This window comes from Labrus mixtus, chromosome 2 (assembly GCF_963584025.1).
Source record: "Labrus mixtus chromosome 2, fLabMix1.1, whole genome shotgun sequence".
Lineage (NCBI taxonomy): Eukaryota > Metazoa > Chordata > Actinopteri > Labriformes > Labridae > Labrus > Labrus mixtus.
In genome coordinates, this window is record NC_083613.1 from 32,926,156 (window position 1) to 32,944,251 (window position 18,096).

The following is an 18,096-nucleotide window of genomic DNA, read 5'->3' on the forward strand; positions in this document are numbered from 1 at the left end:
GGTTCTACTAAAGGCTTTATATGCGATTTTTTGTCAGATGTCAGATGTCGCCCTTGAGCACCAGCATGAAACCAAAACAACTCACGCTGCATTGTTGTGTTAGCATGCTAATGATAGTGATCTTTATTATGCTCGTATCTTCACACTGCTTGTAAATTTACCTGAAATGAGCGTGATCTAGAAACACAGTTAAGCAGTGAGTACAGTATGTTATTCTTCTTTTCTCTAGTCCCTCAATTAAACAACTTTTATACACGAGGGGAGGAGTCAGCCGGCCGTCCGGGCGATGTAAACAAAGTGAAGATAGAACTCTGAAAACATCACAGACAGTGGGACTCGGGTGTTACACCCATTGTAGACAGTCATGACTCACAGAGTTATTTTCAGAGGATATACTTGATTTATATTATATTTAAGTGTGACATATAAAGCCTTTAAGGACCCGGTTCAACATTCTGCATTTGAGCTTTCCGTTACTCGACGCACGTTATCCAGCACTTTATTTAAATCACAAAAAACATGCATCGATCGTCTGATAGTTTTTGAATTAAAACAAATTGAGATCAAACAAGAACATCCGCATAATGCATCAAATTAAAACCCACTCTCTCTCTCTCTCTCTCTCTCTCTCTCTCTCTCTCTCTCTCTCTCTCTCTCTCTCCCCTGATTTCTGACTCGATCAACTGTCCTATCTCCAATAAAGGCACAAAAATAAATCTTATAATAATGAGATTGTTAAGATTTATTGTATTCCCTGATTACTGTAGAGATATAGAACAGACCTCCCTGTATGCCAGACTTAAATCTGTGTCCTCTGTGTTCAGATCCGGCTGATGCGAGGGCAGAAGGCGACCCCCAGCTCCAGGGTCGGCGGTGTAGGAGGAAGCACCAACTACCAGGATCTCTGCCTGGCCAGCCCCGCCTCCGCGGAGGGCGACTACCTGAGCTCGGACGAGGACCTGCTCCACAGCCCGCTGCCCGCCAACGCCCTTTACCCCTCCCTGTCCGGCCCCTGTCACCCGTCTCCCCGCCTGGACAGCGAGGGGAGCACGGACAGCGAGGCGGAGGAGCAGGTGAGGATACACCCGGACCCTCAGCAGCTGTACGGCAGCATGGTGTGTGCGGAGGGGCTGGAGAACTGAGGCCGGGGAGGAGGCGTGAAGGTTTCATTGGATTTCTTTGAGAAAATAGAGACGCTGGAGCTCTGCAGGGACCTTAGACTGGGACTGTACCATCCAAACCAGTCCTCCTCCTCCTAGGCTTTTCCAGTGTTTACCTGTAACTTGAGGCAGACCTGGTTGGACCTCTTCTGATCATCACACCCCGTCCTCTCCACTCATGTCACTGTCTCCCCCACACTGTGTCCCCTGACGAAGAGGTAATGTAATACCTCTCTCCTCGTTCCCAAAAAAACATATCCATCCAAACACAAAACATGACAAACAGAAACAGGACTGGACCTGCCCCCCCAAAAACATCCAACCGGACCTGAATCTGTGACCATGACGAGGAGATGAACACGAGTAGACAGACGATAAAAAAACTCTCCCCCTCTCCTTACAAACTGAATAACAGACACCTGACTCACTGTACAGTCCGTCTTCCTGTATCAAACTCTCCTCCCTGATTGGTTCAGGGGTTAAAAACAAACATCTGTATTCCCCTCTTTTCCCCCTTTTAAACTTCTCATTGGAAAGACTCAAACTTCCATCAGCCATCGATTTACCTCTCAGTAGACCGAGTGTTTAAAATACAATTTAAAAAAAGGTGAAAATGTACCCATTCCAACTGTAGGGAGATGACAAGATGGCCGCCATACATGAAACATGAAACACTTGAACATATCTGTACGTGTGTGTGTGTGTGTGTGTGTGTGTGTGTGTGTGTGTGTGTGTGTGTGTGTGTGTGTGTGTGTGTGTGACGTCGGAACATATTCACCAGAACACGCAGAAAAAGAAAGAAAGAAACCTAAGTGTTGCCAAACGTATTGTTTTTGTTTTTATTTATTTATATGTTGTAATTTATTTTGATATTTTTTTATTTTTTTATATATCTATATGAAACTGTAGGAAGCGTAGAGGTACCGACAGAGGCCAAACTTTACCCAGCGTCCTTTGTGCCAACGAGTCGCCTGTGAGCGTTTCAGAGAGGGAAAATGTGCTGCTATGGTTTTTCAAACGACTCCTTCCATTCCTTCCTTTCTGTTTCCTTTTTTTTCTTTCTCTTTTCTATCTTTGTGAGGTGAGCGTGCAACTTCCTGTTAACTCTGCCATCGATTCCTCAGAAGACGGTGGCGTTGCAGACCGATCACATCCGACAAACTGAGCGCTTTCACTTGATCTGATAGCGGAGAGTCTGAATATTCTGCAATAATGGGAATCATTTGTTTCTTCATCATTAATGTGAATGTTGTGGTTAAAGGAATAGTTTGAGAACTACATTTATTCCCTTTCCTGCCGAGGGCCAAATCAAAAGATCAACACATCTGCTAACAGAGGAAACCCATTTTGAATGGCTGCTGACATGTCTAATTAATTTATGTTTAAGTAAACTTTCTTCTCTCGATGTTGAGAGGGGGCGGTGCCCATTGCGCCCATTGTAACAAAGCTCTAGTGTCCCGTACCCGTCCTTCATAATGACTCACAGCATCTCCACACATTTGAACAAAGTGCCGTGCTGAGCCTCTGGAAGCTCCAGATTTAAATCTGAATTCTAATAATAAAAGTAATGTAAAGTCATATGTACAGACTTTATTTACAGATGATACAGCAGGGGGATTATTGTCCTGATAACTAGAAAGTTTGCATCTGACATCCCTTCAAAATACTGCGGCGCAGTTACTGCCGACTCGCACCAGATGCTAACTTTTACACGCTTACAGCGCGGCTGTTAGCATCATCATTTGTGAGACGTTTTCATAAAAATTGGCACATTTTGCCCCAAATGAATGCATAATGGCTGATTTACATTTTTTGTTAAAACCGCACTGGCGCACAGTGACGCTGTTTGCTCTGCAGCGCAGTTAAGGGTGCAGTTAACCCTTTGAGTGCACTCAGAGAATAAGGCTGTCTTTTTGACTCCTTTGCAAAAGTATAGAGTGTGAACCCTGAGTGCAGTACACAGTTTAACACAGACAGGATATCTGTGAGTAAGTGAGATTTCAGGTCAATCCTTTCAGCCTTTGGATAAAGCTACGCTAACGGTTTCCCCCTGCATCCAGTCTTTATGCTAAACTAAGCTAAGCCAAACACCTCCTGGCTGTAAAGATTCATAATTAACACAGAAATGAGAGCGCTGTTATCAGTCATCTAATCAAAGCAAATATATGCGTGCACTTCTCAAAATGTCAAACTATTCCTTTCATCATCAGTGCGTCATATCTACAAAAAGAAGTCCAGGTAATCAAGTTGATCTGGATGCATCATATCCTGTGCTCATAGTTACAACATTTTGTGGACGGAGATGTTCATATTGTAAGGACAAAACGGCTGCCATCGTGACTAGAGGAAAAATATTTTACATATCAAACATTAATATATCGTGTGTACAAAAAAAAGGGTTTTAAAATAAATGGAGAAATATGAACTTTACAGTGTAAGAGGAGCTGTGGGAAAGATGTGACGCTGTATCTGTAAGTTTCTGCAGACGGTGAGAGTGGGTTTAGGTGATCAAACAGGGTGATGTACTTTTTGCACAACACAGAAAGAGGGACCTCTGCACATAACAATGAGCAGTGAGGGATGCTTTTGAATGGGTTCATGGTGAGATCAGCGCCTACTGAAACCAGCCCAGCAGGGAGTCCTCGTTGATCTCGAACATTCATCATCCAGACTCTGTTTTTTTGTTCATTATTCATCATACTAATGCTGTTTCACAATGCTGCCCATTATTTGTGTGCAGTGCAACTTCAATGGTACTGGGGATAATTATCGCCACCTTCTAAGAAATAAGGAAACTGGGTCATCCAGTAGAGGCCATGAGAGTGCTAAAGAGGATGTAGGTGTGCCCACACTGATGTTGCAAATAACAGCTTTTTAGTGGTCGTTCATGGGTGTAACAAACGAAATCTCTACACAGGAATCAGTGCTGGCAGCTGTGTCAGAACAAATATGTGTTGTACGACTGGTGTCACTTGAGTTCCTTCTAGTTCTGTGTGTACAGAGTGCAAACTGGCAGCAGCACTGACCGTGAGGAAAACGTCTTTTAATGTGTTTACTTTGGGTCAAAACTAGGGCCCGACTGATGCAGGGTTTCTGGGGCCGATACTGATATCGATATATCGGCCGATATCTTTTCTTAGATCTATCTTCGATCTGTAGGGATGGATGGATCTCTACATAGATAGAGTGTAGTGTGATACAATGAAACTCAAATGAAATGCTGTTTGACTGGTTCATAAAAATTGTTATATCGGTGCATATCCGCGATAAAAGTAGCCGATACCGATAGTCACTTGATGCGCAAATATCGGCTGGCCGAATATTCAGTCGGGCTCTGGTCAAAACTGACTGAATTCTTCTCTATCAGTGATAATCTATATGGTTTTCACTCTGTCACATGTTTACGTTTTGGTGCATGTTCTGGACAAGCCTGGCATCCCACCTTCTTTTCCCATTTTGGGACTCTAAAGTGGGGTCATCGACAGCCACAGAACAAAAATGCCTCTGCATACTGAGGCAGCAAAACGTGTGGCGCAGCAGCAACCTGCAAGAGTGGTTTCGGCTAATTCCCTTATCTTATTCACTCGGCTTTGATTAAAACATAACAGAGGTTTGGCAGGAAATCATTTGGTAGCTAACTTCATACCAAATGGAAAAAAGAAAACATTGAAAACATTCCACTTAAGCTGCTGCGGTCATGTTTGACCTTTAAAACTGCACCCCGGTTAGGTTAATGATTGTGATTGGCTCGACCAGAATCCAGACGTTTGTTGAAAGAGCAAATAAAACATGAGCTTGCAGACGCATCCGAGGTTACTCTCATAAATCAGATGTGTCCAATTCAGAGACTGCATCCTGTCAAGGGTAGGACAGATCACATCTGCACAACCAAGGCTGTCCCATTTTGAAGGCTCCTTCAGATTCAGATTCAGATTCTTTATTGTCCCACAAGGGGAAATTTGCGTTGCAACAGGAGCACACAGAAGACAAGAAAACACAAGGACAACATCACCATAAAACAGAAACCAAAACAAATTGGAAAATCAGACAACACAGCAAAATATAAAACCAAATAAAATCAGCGCAATAAAATCAGTCAAGAGCTCGTACCAGAATGGAAATTCAAGTTATTGAAGTGCAAAGTGGAGGTGTGCAATTCAAGTGCAAAAAGAGCAACAAATAGCTAATTGTTGTTTAAAATATTAATTGCACTTGGTAAAAATGAGACCTGGAGTCTTTTGTGGTTGGCTAATGCGCCCTACTTTTCCCCAGGCCACAAAGGATCTTCTACACATCAGCCATGTCCCAATTCAGAGCTTAGGGCGCATTTTCAGAGTTTGAATTTTCTTGACCCGGATCGGTGCCTCGTGTTCATCATGACACAAGCGTACTCTGCTGCTCAGTAACGGTGCTCTCACCACTGTCTGCTGTGATGAAACATTTTGATATGTTATGATTCTCAGCGCTCATCCTTATTATTATGTTGATAGTCACCGTCAGTATTTCTCCTGCTCACAGCAGCAGTCGAGAAGATAAAGAAACATCATAACGTGCCATAAAAAGTCGGTAGATTTACACACTATGCTAAAACGACCTCGTGTGTCACAGGTCGGCAGCCCGCCCTTCATTTAAACGCGGCCGTGTCATATGGAGTGAACTCTAATGTGGACTTAAATACCATCTCACTGTGTTGCTCCAGATTCATCCTCCTGGAGCTGAAACATCCACACATGTTCCCCGACTCAAAGCGAAAGGGAAATGAAACAACGCAGTGCTAAAAAAGAAAAGAAAAAAAGAAGAAGGTTGATTCTTTCCTCACAGTCATTGAATAGAAGCCAAACGTGTTCACCTTCGTTTGTCTGGTGTTGGATTTCTCCGATGTATGTGCTGTTTGTGACGGCTGTTCATACCCAGAAACCTTGTCCACCTTCTCTCTGAATCTCTCTCTCTCTCTCTCTCTCTCTCTCTCTCTCTCTTTCTGTCTTGCAATTCAACTGATGTTGTTATTGAATATATTAAATGACGGTACAGATTATATTAAAATTACAAGTACGATGGGGGAGAAATACGTTTCAGTGTTCTGTATCCTGAGAATGATACAAAATAAACTTTGACATTGCACCTTTGCAAAGGCCTGATTGTCGTGTTGTTGTTTTATTTCTTGTTTGTTCATTTCATAGATTCCTGCCCTCGTACCATCGGGGTCCATGTTGAACAGGAGATACATGCATCAGCGCTTTGTAACTTACAGCTAGCTGTGTCATCATTCAGGTTTACTTGTTGCAGACTTCCTTATACGACGCACTTTATTGTCCACTAGGGGGAGTTTGTGTGCGGCCAAACATTCAGCTACTTCCGCTTCATCACTAAAGTAAAACAGGATGCACAACGAACCCCGAGTTAAATATAGAGGTTACTTTTTTCTTCATGTTCACCGCGATTTAGATTTAGAAATTGAGGAAGCACCACCATCTTTTAAATCGGAAGTGTGGAAGCATTTTGGCTTCCCCAAGACAGCAAATGAAAAGAGGTGATAACAGACGAGACAAAAACTGTGTGCAAATATTTCAAGAAGACAAGGAACTATACAAACAGCGCAATCAACATGATGCAGCATTTAATCCACACCACAATGAGAAGCTCCAATCACCTCCCCTTGTTGAGAAAAAAAAACACACTGACAAACGGGTGTTAGCAGCCCCTAAAGGAATCATTTGTCTACACTCTCATTTTGTGAAATAAATCTTCAGAGAATCGTATCATGAGTTGAGTGACTCGTTACATCCCTAATGCCAAGCGGCAACCACCAGTGTTGAGAAAGGAAGCCCCATTAACATTAAAACGCCCATTTCAGAAGCAGAAATAAACATCTTTAATGTTCAAAAAACACATTTGGTATAAATAGCTCATTACTTTGATGGTGCACATTGTGCAGGGCTGATTTTGTCTTTTTAATTGATGATTAATCTGTTCTTTGACTCAAAATGTTATTTCTAAAGAAGATTTGAAATGTCCAGATATTAAAAGCAAAACATGCATCGTGCAGCAGTCACAGCATTTACAGTGGGAGAAACTCCAGGTGAAGTGTTTGAGTGTATGCAGCTCCTCCTGGAAATATCTGGTGTTTTCTGCAACGTTCATATTCCTGACAGCTGTAGAAAAAGCTTCACCTACTCAGCAGGTTAAGGAACATATAACACAGGTTTGCACCTAAAACTGTGACTTCCTGTTCACAGCTCACTATCTGCTTCTGAATCACTTTTAACCCAACAACCTAACCAAATTAAAGTAGGTGTTCATTGCTAACTGGACTTCTTCTTTTTTTAGATTTTAACACCTTTGAGGTTAGTGGCAGACAGACAGAGGCGGTGTGAGACTTCATGTTGCAGAAAATCTCGACCTTAAATAAACCCTGACAACAGCACGTCTGCATTCAGAACAGAAATGTGGGGAAATAAAACCAACACAGCTTGCACTGTCGGACACATTTTAAAGTTTTCAACTAGTCGACGGAAAGTTGAATTTCCTCTGATTTGTTTTTGTGATCAATTTCTGGCCAATCAGACAACAGAAGCAACACAGACGATGTTTCTCATTCCTGCTCGTTGCAGAATATTAAAGAGAATCAGCTGTTGCAATCAGCCGGCTTTTCTTTTGAACTGGAACCTCTGCATGCTCTCTTTTGCAACTCGACGGTGTCAACACAGCGTGTCAACACTTTCTGCAGAACTTTCCGCACGCTCTTCCATCCTCTTCTTCTCACGGCAGACTTTTTTTTGAATACGTGTCCTCCTCAAAGTTTGTTTTCATCTTCATAGTTTGCACTGAAGTTTTTTTATTATCTTAAAGAAGAAGAAGAAGAAGAAGTCGAGCCGGAGAGATTTGTGAGTGTGAGGAGGAGGAAGCAGTGTGGTCGTTAGCTCAGGAGGTGACAGAAGCTGAAGCACTTCCTCGTCTGTCACTCCTCTCATCACTGCGAGCGCCGTCAGAGCACACTGACCTCACATGTGACAAACTGACTTCACAGCGTCTCGGCTCACTCCACACTAGACTTTTATCAGCGTTATATTATTATATTATAGTCAGAGTGAGACGTCAAGAACTAAATCTGGTGAGTATTTGTTATTTTTTGATTCTAGAGATCTACCCTCACACGTCTGATTCTCCTGCTTTCTCCATGTTTATTTCTTTTTTATTTTAACCTCAGAATTAAAAAAAACAAACTTTTAAAGAGTGATTCTCAACAGGACTTTCCACCAACTCCGACCAATCAGATTTTGTTTAGTGTAAAATGATGCAGTTTGGACGTCAGACGTTATAAAACATGAGACAGAGTGAAGAAACAAAACAAAACAAACAGGTTTAAAAAGTGATTCAGACACTTTTGGACACATTTTCTTTATTCCATGCAAACAATTACGACCCAATGATACAACTCCATGACCCGCCTTTTGGGCCCTGACCCGCCAGTTGAGAACCACTACTCTAACAGACTTTGATTCTTTGTGTTGTGTTCGATCGGATGTCTTCTCTTTATTATCATGTATCGTCAGAGTGTTCGTACCTGGAGCTTCAGAAACGTAGAGTGATAACTTAGTTTACTCTGCTCCTTCTATTTGAACTTTTTTAAGGCCTAAAACAGAATCCACTTTATAAACACTTTGTATAGTGTTGGAGTACTCAAAATCTGTCTTAGTCTAGAGAACACTTTTTGAAGGTCTCGGTCTCTGAATCGAAAGTCTTTCAACTCAGCCTTGTCTCTGTCTCAGACTGGGCAGACTCCTGATTTTAAATCAAGACCGGTCAAGACCACCACTGATCGGCTAGTTTTCCAAAAGAACAAATAACTTCAGTACATTTGTAGTTTGATTTTCATGTGTTACGGTCTAAGTGAGTGACACGCCTGCTGCACACAAGATGATGATTATTCTGTGATATTTATGGTCTTGGTCTTGACTCTGTCTCACCCTGCCTTGGTCTTGGTCTTGATCCCTAAATGTCTTGGTCTTGACTCGGTCTCGGCGCACTCTGGGTCGGTTAATGCGGTCTTGACTCCAACACTTTATGTGTCCACTTGTACTTCATAATCCCCTCTATGTGTTTTGCATTTCTCTGAGATTTGATGCTCTTTTGTGCGGGAACTTTTAAACAGCCTGACACAGGAAGTTCCTGTGAGATCTATCTTATCTGAAGTCAAGATTTCCGATCCACAAATGGACTTATTAATCTAATCATACAAATAATCACCTTGATTGTTTCTGTAATTACAATGAGCAAGGGGGGGGGGGGGGGGGGGGTGTTTGAATATATACTGAAAATAAGATATACTTTATTGTCCCCAGAGGGTCCTGCAGGTAGAAGATAATTAAACACATAAATAGAGATCTTACAGAACATGTAACAATTCCATATAAACTCTAAAAACACTTTCCTGCAGCGCTGACATGTCGGCACATCCTCCTACATCACCTGTTAGTCAGAGTGTTAACGGATGTCGGCGCAAATGAATCAATACCCTGCAACAGTAAAAAGTAGATCAAGATGACATCGTCCTTTATAAATGTTAGAGTTCATAGAAACATTTGTGTACGAGCGGTCGTGACGGAGCTCAAAAGAGGAAAGCGGTCGACTTGTTTGATATGCAGATGTTTCTTTTAAATTAAATTCAAGAGTTAAGATTGAACATATTTCAGCAGTGACATGTAACGACTGTTCTGCAATAAATTAATAAAACACTCAAACATTTCTCTGAGATACATATCATCAGTAAAATGTAGAAATACAAAGATTAAAAATAGAACTATTATTATTATTATTATTTTGACATTCACATTAAGGTTTTTTCAGCTTAGTGGTTAGTGAGCAAAAAAAAATCTTCAATTTCACAGAAAAAAGGCGGACGACGTGTGGCTCATGTGGTCAGACGATGTCTTGTAAAAAGTAAAATTGCACAATTTAAACAAAAGGAAGTGCATGTAAGTTGTGTAAAATAACTCAAATCAAAATCCTGAGTGAAAATGTAAAAAACAAAAAAAAGAGTTCCACTCTTAAAAGGACAAAAAGAAGTTCTGCAATTGAATTATTTTCATGCCATTGAAATTTAGCAGGGGCAGAGATTTAGTCCCTGGTACAAGTGGTTCTCAGAAAACAGGGGAAATTATTAAACACACATAAACCCGAAACTCCAAGCATGAAAACTGTAAAGACGAGGAAGGAAATACTCAAAAGGCCTTTTACTATAACGGCATAATCATTAATAAATGATTAAAAAAGTGTGAATGCTTCAGAGTCCAGAAGCTTCTTTCTCAGTTTTATAATTGAGGTCATGAGTCCGTTTCTGCAAAAAAGGGAGCAAGGCTGCGATTTGTGATATCCACATGTCGACTGTTTGGACCTGTGGAGGAGACCGACACTCTTTATCCACATGATGCATAAAAGAATAATTAGCAGAGATTTAACATCTGGATTAAAAAGATCCTAAGAAGAGTGATTCAGCAGGTAACGCCAAGAGGTCGTTTACCCGTCAGCTCCTGGATCACTAAGAGAACCTCTTTGAATAAATGTTCCTTTATGCATCTGATATTTCAAACAAAGGTTTGAAGAGGCGAAAATGTGTAAAAATCAAAAGTTTCAATGAAAAATTTAAAATATGTATCCATGTAATCTTTAGTGTTCGAGGTTAAAACGTGACCAAAAAAAATCCTAAACAGATTATTTTTGAATCTTCAAAATGTAAGACCGCCAACAGATCTCGTTCCCATAGCGACTTCAGAGACTCGTAATCTGAAGAATCAGAGTTCAGCAGTAAAACTTGTAGATAATACCTTTTTAGATATTTTCTGGTTTTTGTTGTTGTTGTTTTGGGGGGGGGGGGCTTTATTTGATAGGACAGTGAATCGAGTATGAAATAGTTAAGAGAGAGAGCGGGTAAGAAGCCACAAGCGGGACTTGAACCCGTGCTGCCCGCTTGCAGGACTATAACCTCCTTACATGGGGCGCGACCTAACCGCTAGGCCATCTACGCCCCATAATACCTTATTTTTAAATTCTTTATTGCATGATTTTTTTTTTAACATTGCATGTTTTCAATTTCAGCGTTTATTTTGTCTTATTGTGCAGAAATTAAAAAAAGAAAGTAAGGGAGGACAGAGAAAAGAGTCGACGGGAACAACAAACATTTAAAACAAGAAGACGTGTGTGGTGGTGGTGGTGGGGGGTAAGGGGGGTCCTTCAGTATGCTCTTAATTTATGTACATGTTTTTATTCTACTCTTTAAGTTTCTTGTGAATCCATCTTCTCTGCTTCTCTGTGATTCTTTCCATTTCTTTAACTTCTTCAGCTGTTCACTTCTGTGTGTTAATGACAGATGATGATTTAAAATCCACCCGCTCCGTGTGGTTTGCTTGAAAGCAGCTATGAATATTATTGTGTATAAATATGTATCTCCTTCCTTCTCTATTCCTGATGGAGGGGTACGGTATATAATATCGGCTGGCTGTAGCTGCTTCTGTAAATGACAAATCGTAGCGTCTGCTAAATGAATTGTGGAAAAATATTTGTGTTTTTTTTTTCTCCTGAACTGAACTGTCCCAACACAGGACAGGATCATAAATATGTAGATGAATCACTTCCTGTTCCCCACAATCCCTCCAGCTTTCAGCGCTTCCTGATAAGTTTGGATTTTTGGTGGTGTGAAAACACATTAAAAAAAGAAAGAATAATAAAGGGGGAGATGTTACCTTTTAGAAATTTAGCAGACACTAAGACAAATTTCAAGTTCTGAGAGTTTCAATTGAAGGAAATCTTTTTTTCAAGTCGTCTGTAAAACCTGTGAATTTGGAGATATCTGAAAAAAATCTTTATGTGTTAATGTCAAATTTATTGTTTGTTTTTGACATTTTTCTGCGTGTATGTATCTCAGAGAATTGTTAAAACATTTGGTCTGTCAAGTTGATCTGGTAGCTGGAGGGGTGCCACAGCGTTTCCTGAGTACAGCCGAGGTGACCTTGAGCAAGGCACCGAGCCCCCAAGCTGTGGGCAGCCCTCTCGCTCTGACATCTCTCCACTAATGCACGTCCACAGCGCCTGTTTGTGCTTGTGTGTGTGTGTGTGTGTGTGTGTGTGTGAGAAGCACGTCTCTCACAGACACACACACACACACACACACACACACACACACACACACACACACACACACACAAAACCAGAGATTCTTAAAGCATGTAAAACATTTTTAAAACACTAATGCTGAATCTTGACTTTTGGAATTAATACAACAGAAACAGCTGCATAGACTCATATTTACACATGCATTTGTATTTTACTTCACGTTTTATTGCAAAGGGACAAGTACAGAGCGAGTAACCACGTTGCCACACACTACAGCCTAAGCTAATTTGCAAAGCCCGTCCCGAGATGGGCCTTTAAAACACATAAAATAATACAGAAACAGACAGAACAGTACAGGATATCACACAATAACACAAATTCAAACAGGAAGAGCAGCGTCGTAAATGACTAAAAGTCTGAGTCCTCTTTAAGAACGGTTTCAGTTTCAGATAAGTGTTTGATATTCATGCACTGAATAGATGAGGATTGGACATACAAGACATTTGTGCACACTGAACATTTATTACATTCCCTATTCATCGGTGCTGTCTGCTTTTTTTAAATGTATTTATTGAACCTTTATTTATCCAGTGAGAGAGGGCGCTAGATTCACTAAATGGTACCTCGATTTGACTTTTGTACATCCTTTTTCTCACTTCATATCAGCTCATGCCGGGGAAAGATTGGAGGTGAAGAAATGAACAGAAAGAAAAACACAAATTTTAAATGATCTGCATCCAGAAATGTGACTCAGTTGACGCCAAACTAGCCTTCACAATAAGATGTATTTTAATTTAAACACATTCTGCGTGCGTGCCAATGCAGTGATCACACACATTCAGGCATGCAGGAAACATGAAGCTTTTAAACGTGCAGATCTGCTGCCCTCTTTTGGCCATAAAGTATACCTCCTTCATCCTTAACATGTGTTTAAGAGTTGTGATGTTTATTTAAAGAGGACATGTTATCCCCCTCCTCCACCTTTTCAAACAGTCCCCCTGTGGTCTAAATGAAACATCTGTGCTTTGGTCAAAATATAACATGAATCAAGCACCAGAGGAGGTTTGTGACCCTGTATAAACCAGCTCTCTCAGAACGCTCCGTTTTGGTGTGTGTGTCTCTTTAAATGTAATCTAATTTTCCCAGTAGACATCACTCCTCTGTAGCGAGAATAAAAATGGCGGACCTGCGCAAAAGTTTTTATCTAGGCTGGGGGTGGAGTCCATGGGTGGAGATACCAGGGGAGGGGAGAGGATTTGTGATGTCACAAGGAGAGCACATTTTAAACAGAGCATTTTTCTCTGTGTTGTAAGACTTATGCAGACCACAAACAAAGGACTGGATGGGTTTATTTCACATGTTGTGGGTCAGTAGACTCTCAGGTTACCCAAATATATGTTCAAAAACGCTGTAAACGTGGATTTTTCATAATATGTCCCCTTTAATTCTCTAGATGACCTTGATTTCATGTCCATATCTGGTCTTCGCCAATCCTGAGTGATGCCTCGTTCCTTCTTGGTGAAGCGAGGAGGGTGGCACCACCTTCGGCACGCAGCGAGAAGCCGGAGCCCTGGATCCACCTCTGGGACGTTTAAACTTATAGAAAAAAAGACGGGGTCCTGGTATGCATCCCTGTGGGACTCCACAGCCGAAACACCGGATAATATCATCAAAGAGCCCATCACATTATCACAGCAGGACCCTCAGGCTGTGATACATCTAAATGGAAGTAGGATCCATCAGCTGCTTAGTCCCAAATCTTACGGTGAGCACCAGGTTTTTATCCTTTTTGTTTATTTGGATGCACGTCTATCACATACATGTTCTGCTTAAATGTACAGAGACACAAAACTTTTCCGTGATAACAGAAAATGATTGACAGATGGTTTCAAAGCTGACAACTAAAGAATAGGGGTCTCATTTATAAACATTGCATACGAACAAAAGAGAGCCTGAATGTGGCATATGACGCTTCCTACACAAAAAACCTGACCATGGCGGCTTTGGCCTTGTGGTGGAGTCGGTCGTCTCTCAACTGGATGGTCGGGGGTTCTATCACCAGCTCCTGCAGCCACATGTCCGATGTGACCTTGGGAAAGACACTTAACCCCAAGTCGCTCCTGCTAACCAGCATTCATCACCATTACATCTTAAATATTCAAACACCAACAAAAAAACATTAACAACCTTAATTTTCCTTCTGCGACTTGTTATTGACAAACAGGTTTTCACAGCATTAATCCATGCAATGCTTAGCAGCACAACAAGAGTGAGATAAGATAAGATAAGATAATCCTTTATTTATCCCACAGTGGGGAAATTTACAAATTTACGAGTGCTGTCAGATGGGGCCCGCATAGGGAGGTTTCCTATCAAGTCATTGCAAACTTTGTACATGTTTAATCACTTTCATGGTTCAAAGTTTGTCAGCGCTTGGGGGCCCCCTTCTGGCCTGTTGTTGCCTGCCTTGCCTGGTGACAAACAGCACCTCTGCTTGCTGTGATTCATCGCTGGGAACCGTTGATCTGCTGGCTCATTTGTGTTGCATTCACTGTTTCTGTTTAAACGTGGGAGTTTTGAGAGTGTGACCTGAGCTCACACGTACACTTTACATATGGGTTTTACCCAGTTTTATGAATGAGACCCCAGGTTTTTTTTTCCTTTTCTTTTACATATTTTGTAAATTGTTATTTTAGATACTTAATTGTTTGAAAGTTTTTCTATCTAAAGGTATCAGAGGTGTAATAGCAGCATTACTAACCTCTCTGTCGTCTTTTCTTCAGACTGTAGATCTGCTGAGTTCCGCAGTCCGGTCTACTCAAACACTTTTAACACCACAGACAAAGTCGATTCTCGTCCTGTGAAACCAGACGTATGCTCCAGAACTCACGGCGACTCAGAGTATCCAGATACAGTGTCTTTGGGACTGGGAGACTTGACTCAGCACCCACACATCCTGAGGGAGACCAGGAGGCAGGACTGTCCACTGTGCAGCAAAGTATGTCTTCCCTCATTACATTTAGTAACATCTGTATGTCAAAGACCGACTGAGACACAGCACAGCCTTTTAGTTCTATTGGTGCTTTAGAAAAAACTGCTTCAAGTGCACGGGAAAAATAGAAAATACAAATTTGGAGACTAAGAAATAACAGGCTGCGTAATGTCAATCATGCAGAGTTGTTGACCATGTGTCATGACCGGCTCAAAGGCCACGGCAAATAGAGAGGGACACAGGGAAGATTACACTTAATTTAACTGATTTATTTTTAAAAAATCATGAGGATTATTTAATTGTTTCTATCAGGAAGTTGATGTGCCAAAAAAAAAAACTGCTGATTTAACTTGCTGACATTTAATTCCCAATGTGAGCTTAAAGAAAAAGTATTTTTGGGCCCAATGGCATCATGTGACGCTGCAATACCAAGTTTGGCCACCATGTAAAAAAAGATGTAAATGGTGGGTGCACTTCCTCAGGGCTTGGGCCTAATGTGTAACCAGCCTATCATATCAGAAAAGAAAACAGGACCACTTAGGTCACAGGGCCATCACACTGTCCAAAATGTTTAACTGATTCTGAAGAAATCTCTGGTGAAAGTTTCAAACATTCATCTCTCCTGAAGCCTGAATATACATTTTTTTACACCTCAAGTTTTTTTCCTGTCTGTGTCTTTGCAGATATTCTCATCTCTGTCAAGTCTGACGACTCACATATGCAGGTGTCATGGAAGCAGAACATCCCTGACCCCAGCACACATCATGTCCGGCAGAACAGAAAATAAGACGGCGTCGTACAGGGGCAACAAGGTCAGCTCACATCACTCTTCATGAGGGCATATTGTGTATACACTAAAATGATCGATACGGTACATCACGCCTGGATTCCTAAACTGTGCCTGTCGTTTCAGGAGAGGACGTTTGGCTGTTCAGTGTGTGGAAAAGAGTTCAAGCGCTCCTCCACCCTCTCCACCCATCTCCTCATACACTCAGACACACGACCTTACCCCTGCCAGTACTGCGGCAAGAGCTTCCACCAGAAGTCTGACATGAAGAAACACACCTTCATACACACTGGTGAGCTCATCTTTAAATTCACCTATTAAATATTTCAATCTCCAACATACAACCATGGACTGAATAAGACATGGACGTAGTCTTAGTGACGTCACCCATTGGTTACTGAAGGGAAATTTTGAAGCCAGATGTCGTCATCGCCATATTGAAAATGCAGTCTTGAGAAAAAGGGCGCCGACTCCATCATAGTTTAAAGGTCACATATTATGCAAAATAAACTTCACCATGTTTCTCTAACTCTTAATAGAAATGATGTAAAATGGCAAACAATCTCTGGAAAACCTCTTGCAACCTGGACATCAATGATGTGTTTGCGAATGACTTGTGTTGTGTTTGCGTACCAGGAGAGAAGCCCCACGTGTGTCAGATATGCGGGAAGGCCTTCAGCCAGAGCTCCAACCTCATCACCCACAGCCGGAAACACCTGGACGAGCGTCCGTACCACTGTCCTTGCTGCCTCTACGGCTTCCAGCACAAAGTGGAGCTGCGGCAGCACCAGGAGCACCACTGCAGCAGTTACCACCCGCTGTGACACCGGCGGGGTTCAGAGTCCACCACCAGCAGAGACATCTTACACTCATGAGTAAAGCAGGGGATTAGGGTTAGGGTTAAGACTGAATACTGAAATGTTATTATTTAATGATCCCTCTACTGAAAAATCTTTTGGAAGTCAATGAGTGTGTTTACATGGATTTGAGTATCCCGCTTTTAATCAGGTTTTATAAGTAGCCTGTTTTTGTCCTTGAGCACCACACCCCGATTTCAGGAACCAGGATAAGCCCTTATCCCGAATCTGAGAAACCTGACTGCTACCTGGAGAACTCCGTTAGAAAAATGGATACTGTGACATGTATACGCCTTACCCCGGTTTCTGACAGCTGCCGACTTCCTGCAAAAGGGCGGCCAAAAAAAAAAACATGGCGGCGACAATGAGAGTGTCTTACTTGGAGTTTTGTCTTTTGCTGATGACAGAATTAATTATAACTGGAAGTTTAGATGGAAGAAAGCATCAAAGTGCTGACCTACTCAAGTCTATGGTGGACAGGCTGCAGGATGACGGTTTCCCAAAACGTTAAGTGGAAACCGGCGTCCTCGAGGTCACGTTGGAAAGAAATTAAGAAACATTAAGGAAGTGGCCAAACATCAGAACCAGAGAAGTGGCTCTGATCCAGCAACCTTTCAAATCGCACAAAATCTTGGACGAGATGCTTGGTCATCGTCCGCTGGCCGGTTTGTGTTGTGAGAACTAAACGTCACAGGCGCCTGCATAAATAAGATGCAGTAATCAGGAACAGGGATATGAGTATTTATCCTGCAGCAGGTGTCCCTGTGTGCATGTAAACATCACATCCTGAACATGATCAATGCTGGGATAAGGCTCAAGTCCATGTAAACACACTCAGCTATTCTTGCATCTGCTTTTTCTAGTTCACGAGTAAAAATGGAAACATTATTAACGGTTGTGAATTCATCTCATGTTTAATAAAATGTTTAATATTTGTTTGCAAGCCTTGCATTATTTGTGATCTTGTTGTTTCAAGTGGTGACTTTGTTAAATCATCTTTGTTTCCTCACGTCCGTGTTCTGCAGATCTGTGATCGTGTCATGTTTTCAATTGCGCGCTTTGTAAACTTCTTGAAATGAGTACAAGACATCATCGATTAGGAGCGCTGATGCGGGGGACCTCAAACAAGCTGAGCAGCAAACAGGTGATCTTTGGGGGGGGGGGGGGGATGTTGAAGTGCAAAATCCTGCA

General features: G+C 41.7%; 2 protein-coding genes across 3 annotated transcripts in view; both read left to right on the top strand.

Annotated features, from left to right (window-relative positions):
- evi5l (ecotropic viral integration site 5 like) overlaps positions 1 to 6,293 on the top strand; it is a 53,371-nt gene extending 47,078 nt beyond the window's left edge. For both annotated transcript variants that reach the window (XM_061062332.1, XM_061062341.1), the window contains one exon: positions 825 to 6,293. In XM_061062332.1, the coding sequence (XP_060918315.1) occupies positions 825 to 1,142 (318 nt within the window). In that variant the 3' untranslated portion in view covers positions 1,143 to 6,293. The remainder of the gene's footprint in view (positions 1 to 824) is intronic.
- Positions 6,294 to 7,836: 1,543 nt separating this feature from the next.
- On the top strand, positions 7,837 to 17,848 carry LOC132992923 (zinc finger protein Gfi-1b-like). Its single transcript, XM_061062513.1, has 6 exons — positions 7,837 to 8,271; positions 13,723 to 14,034; positions 15,053 to 15,267; positions 15,945 to 16,073; positions 16,175 to 16,340; positions 16,685 to 17,848. Exons 2-6 carry the CDS (start codon positions 13,770 to 13,772, stop codon positions 16,870 to 16,872), a joined length of 963 nt encoding a protein of 320 aa, XP_060918496.1. The 5' UTR covers positions 7,837 to 8,271; positions 13,723 to 13,769; the 3' UTR covers positions 16,873 to 17,848.
- Positions 17,849 to 18,096: the final 248 nt, after the last annotated feature.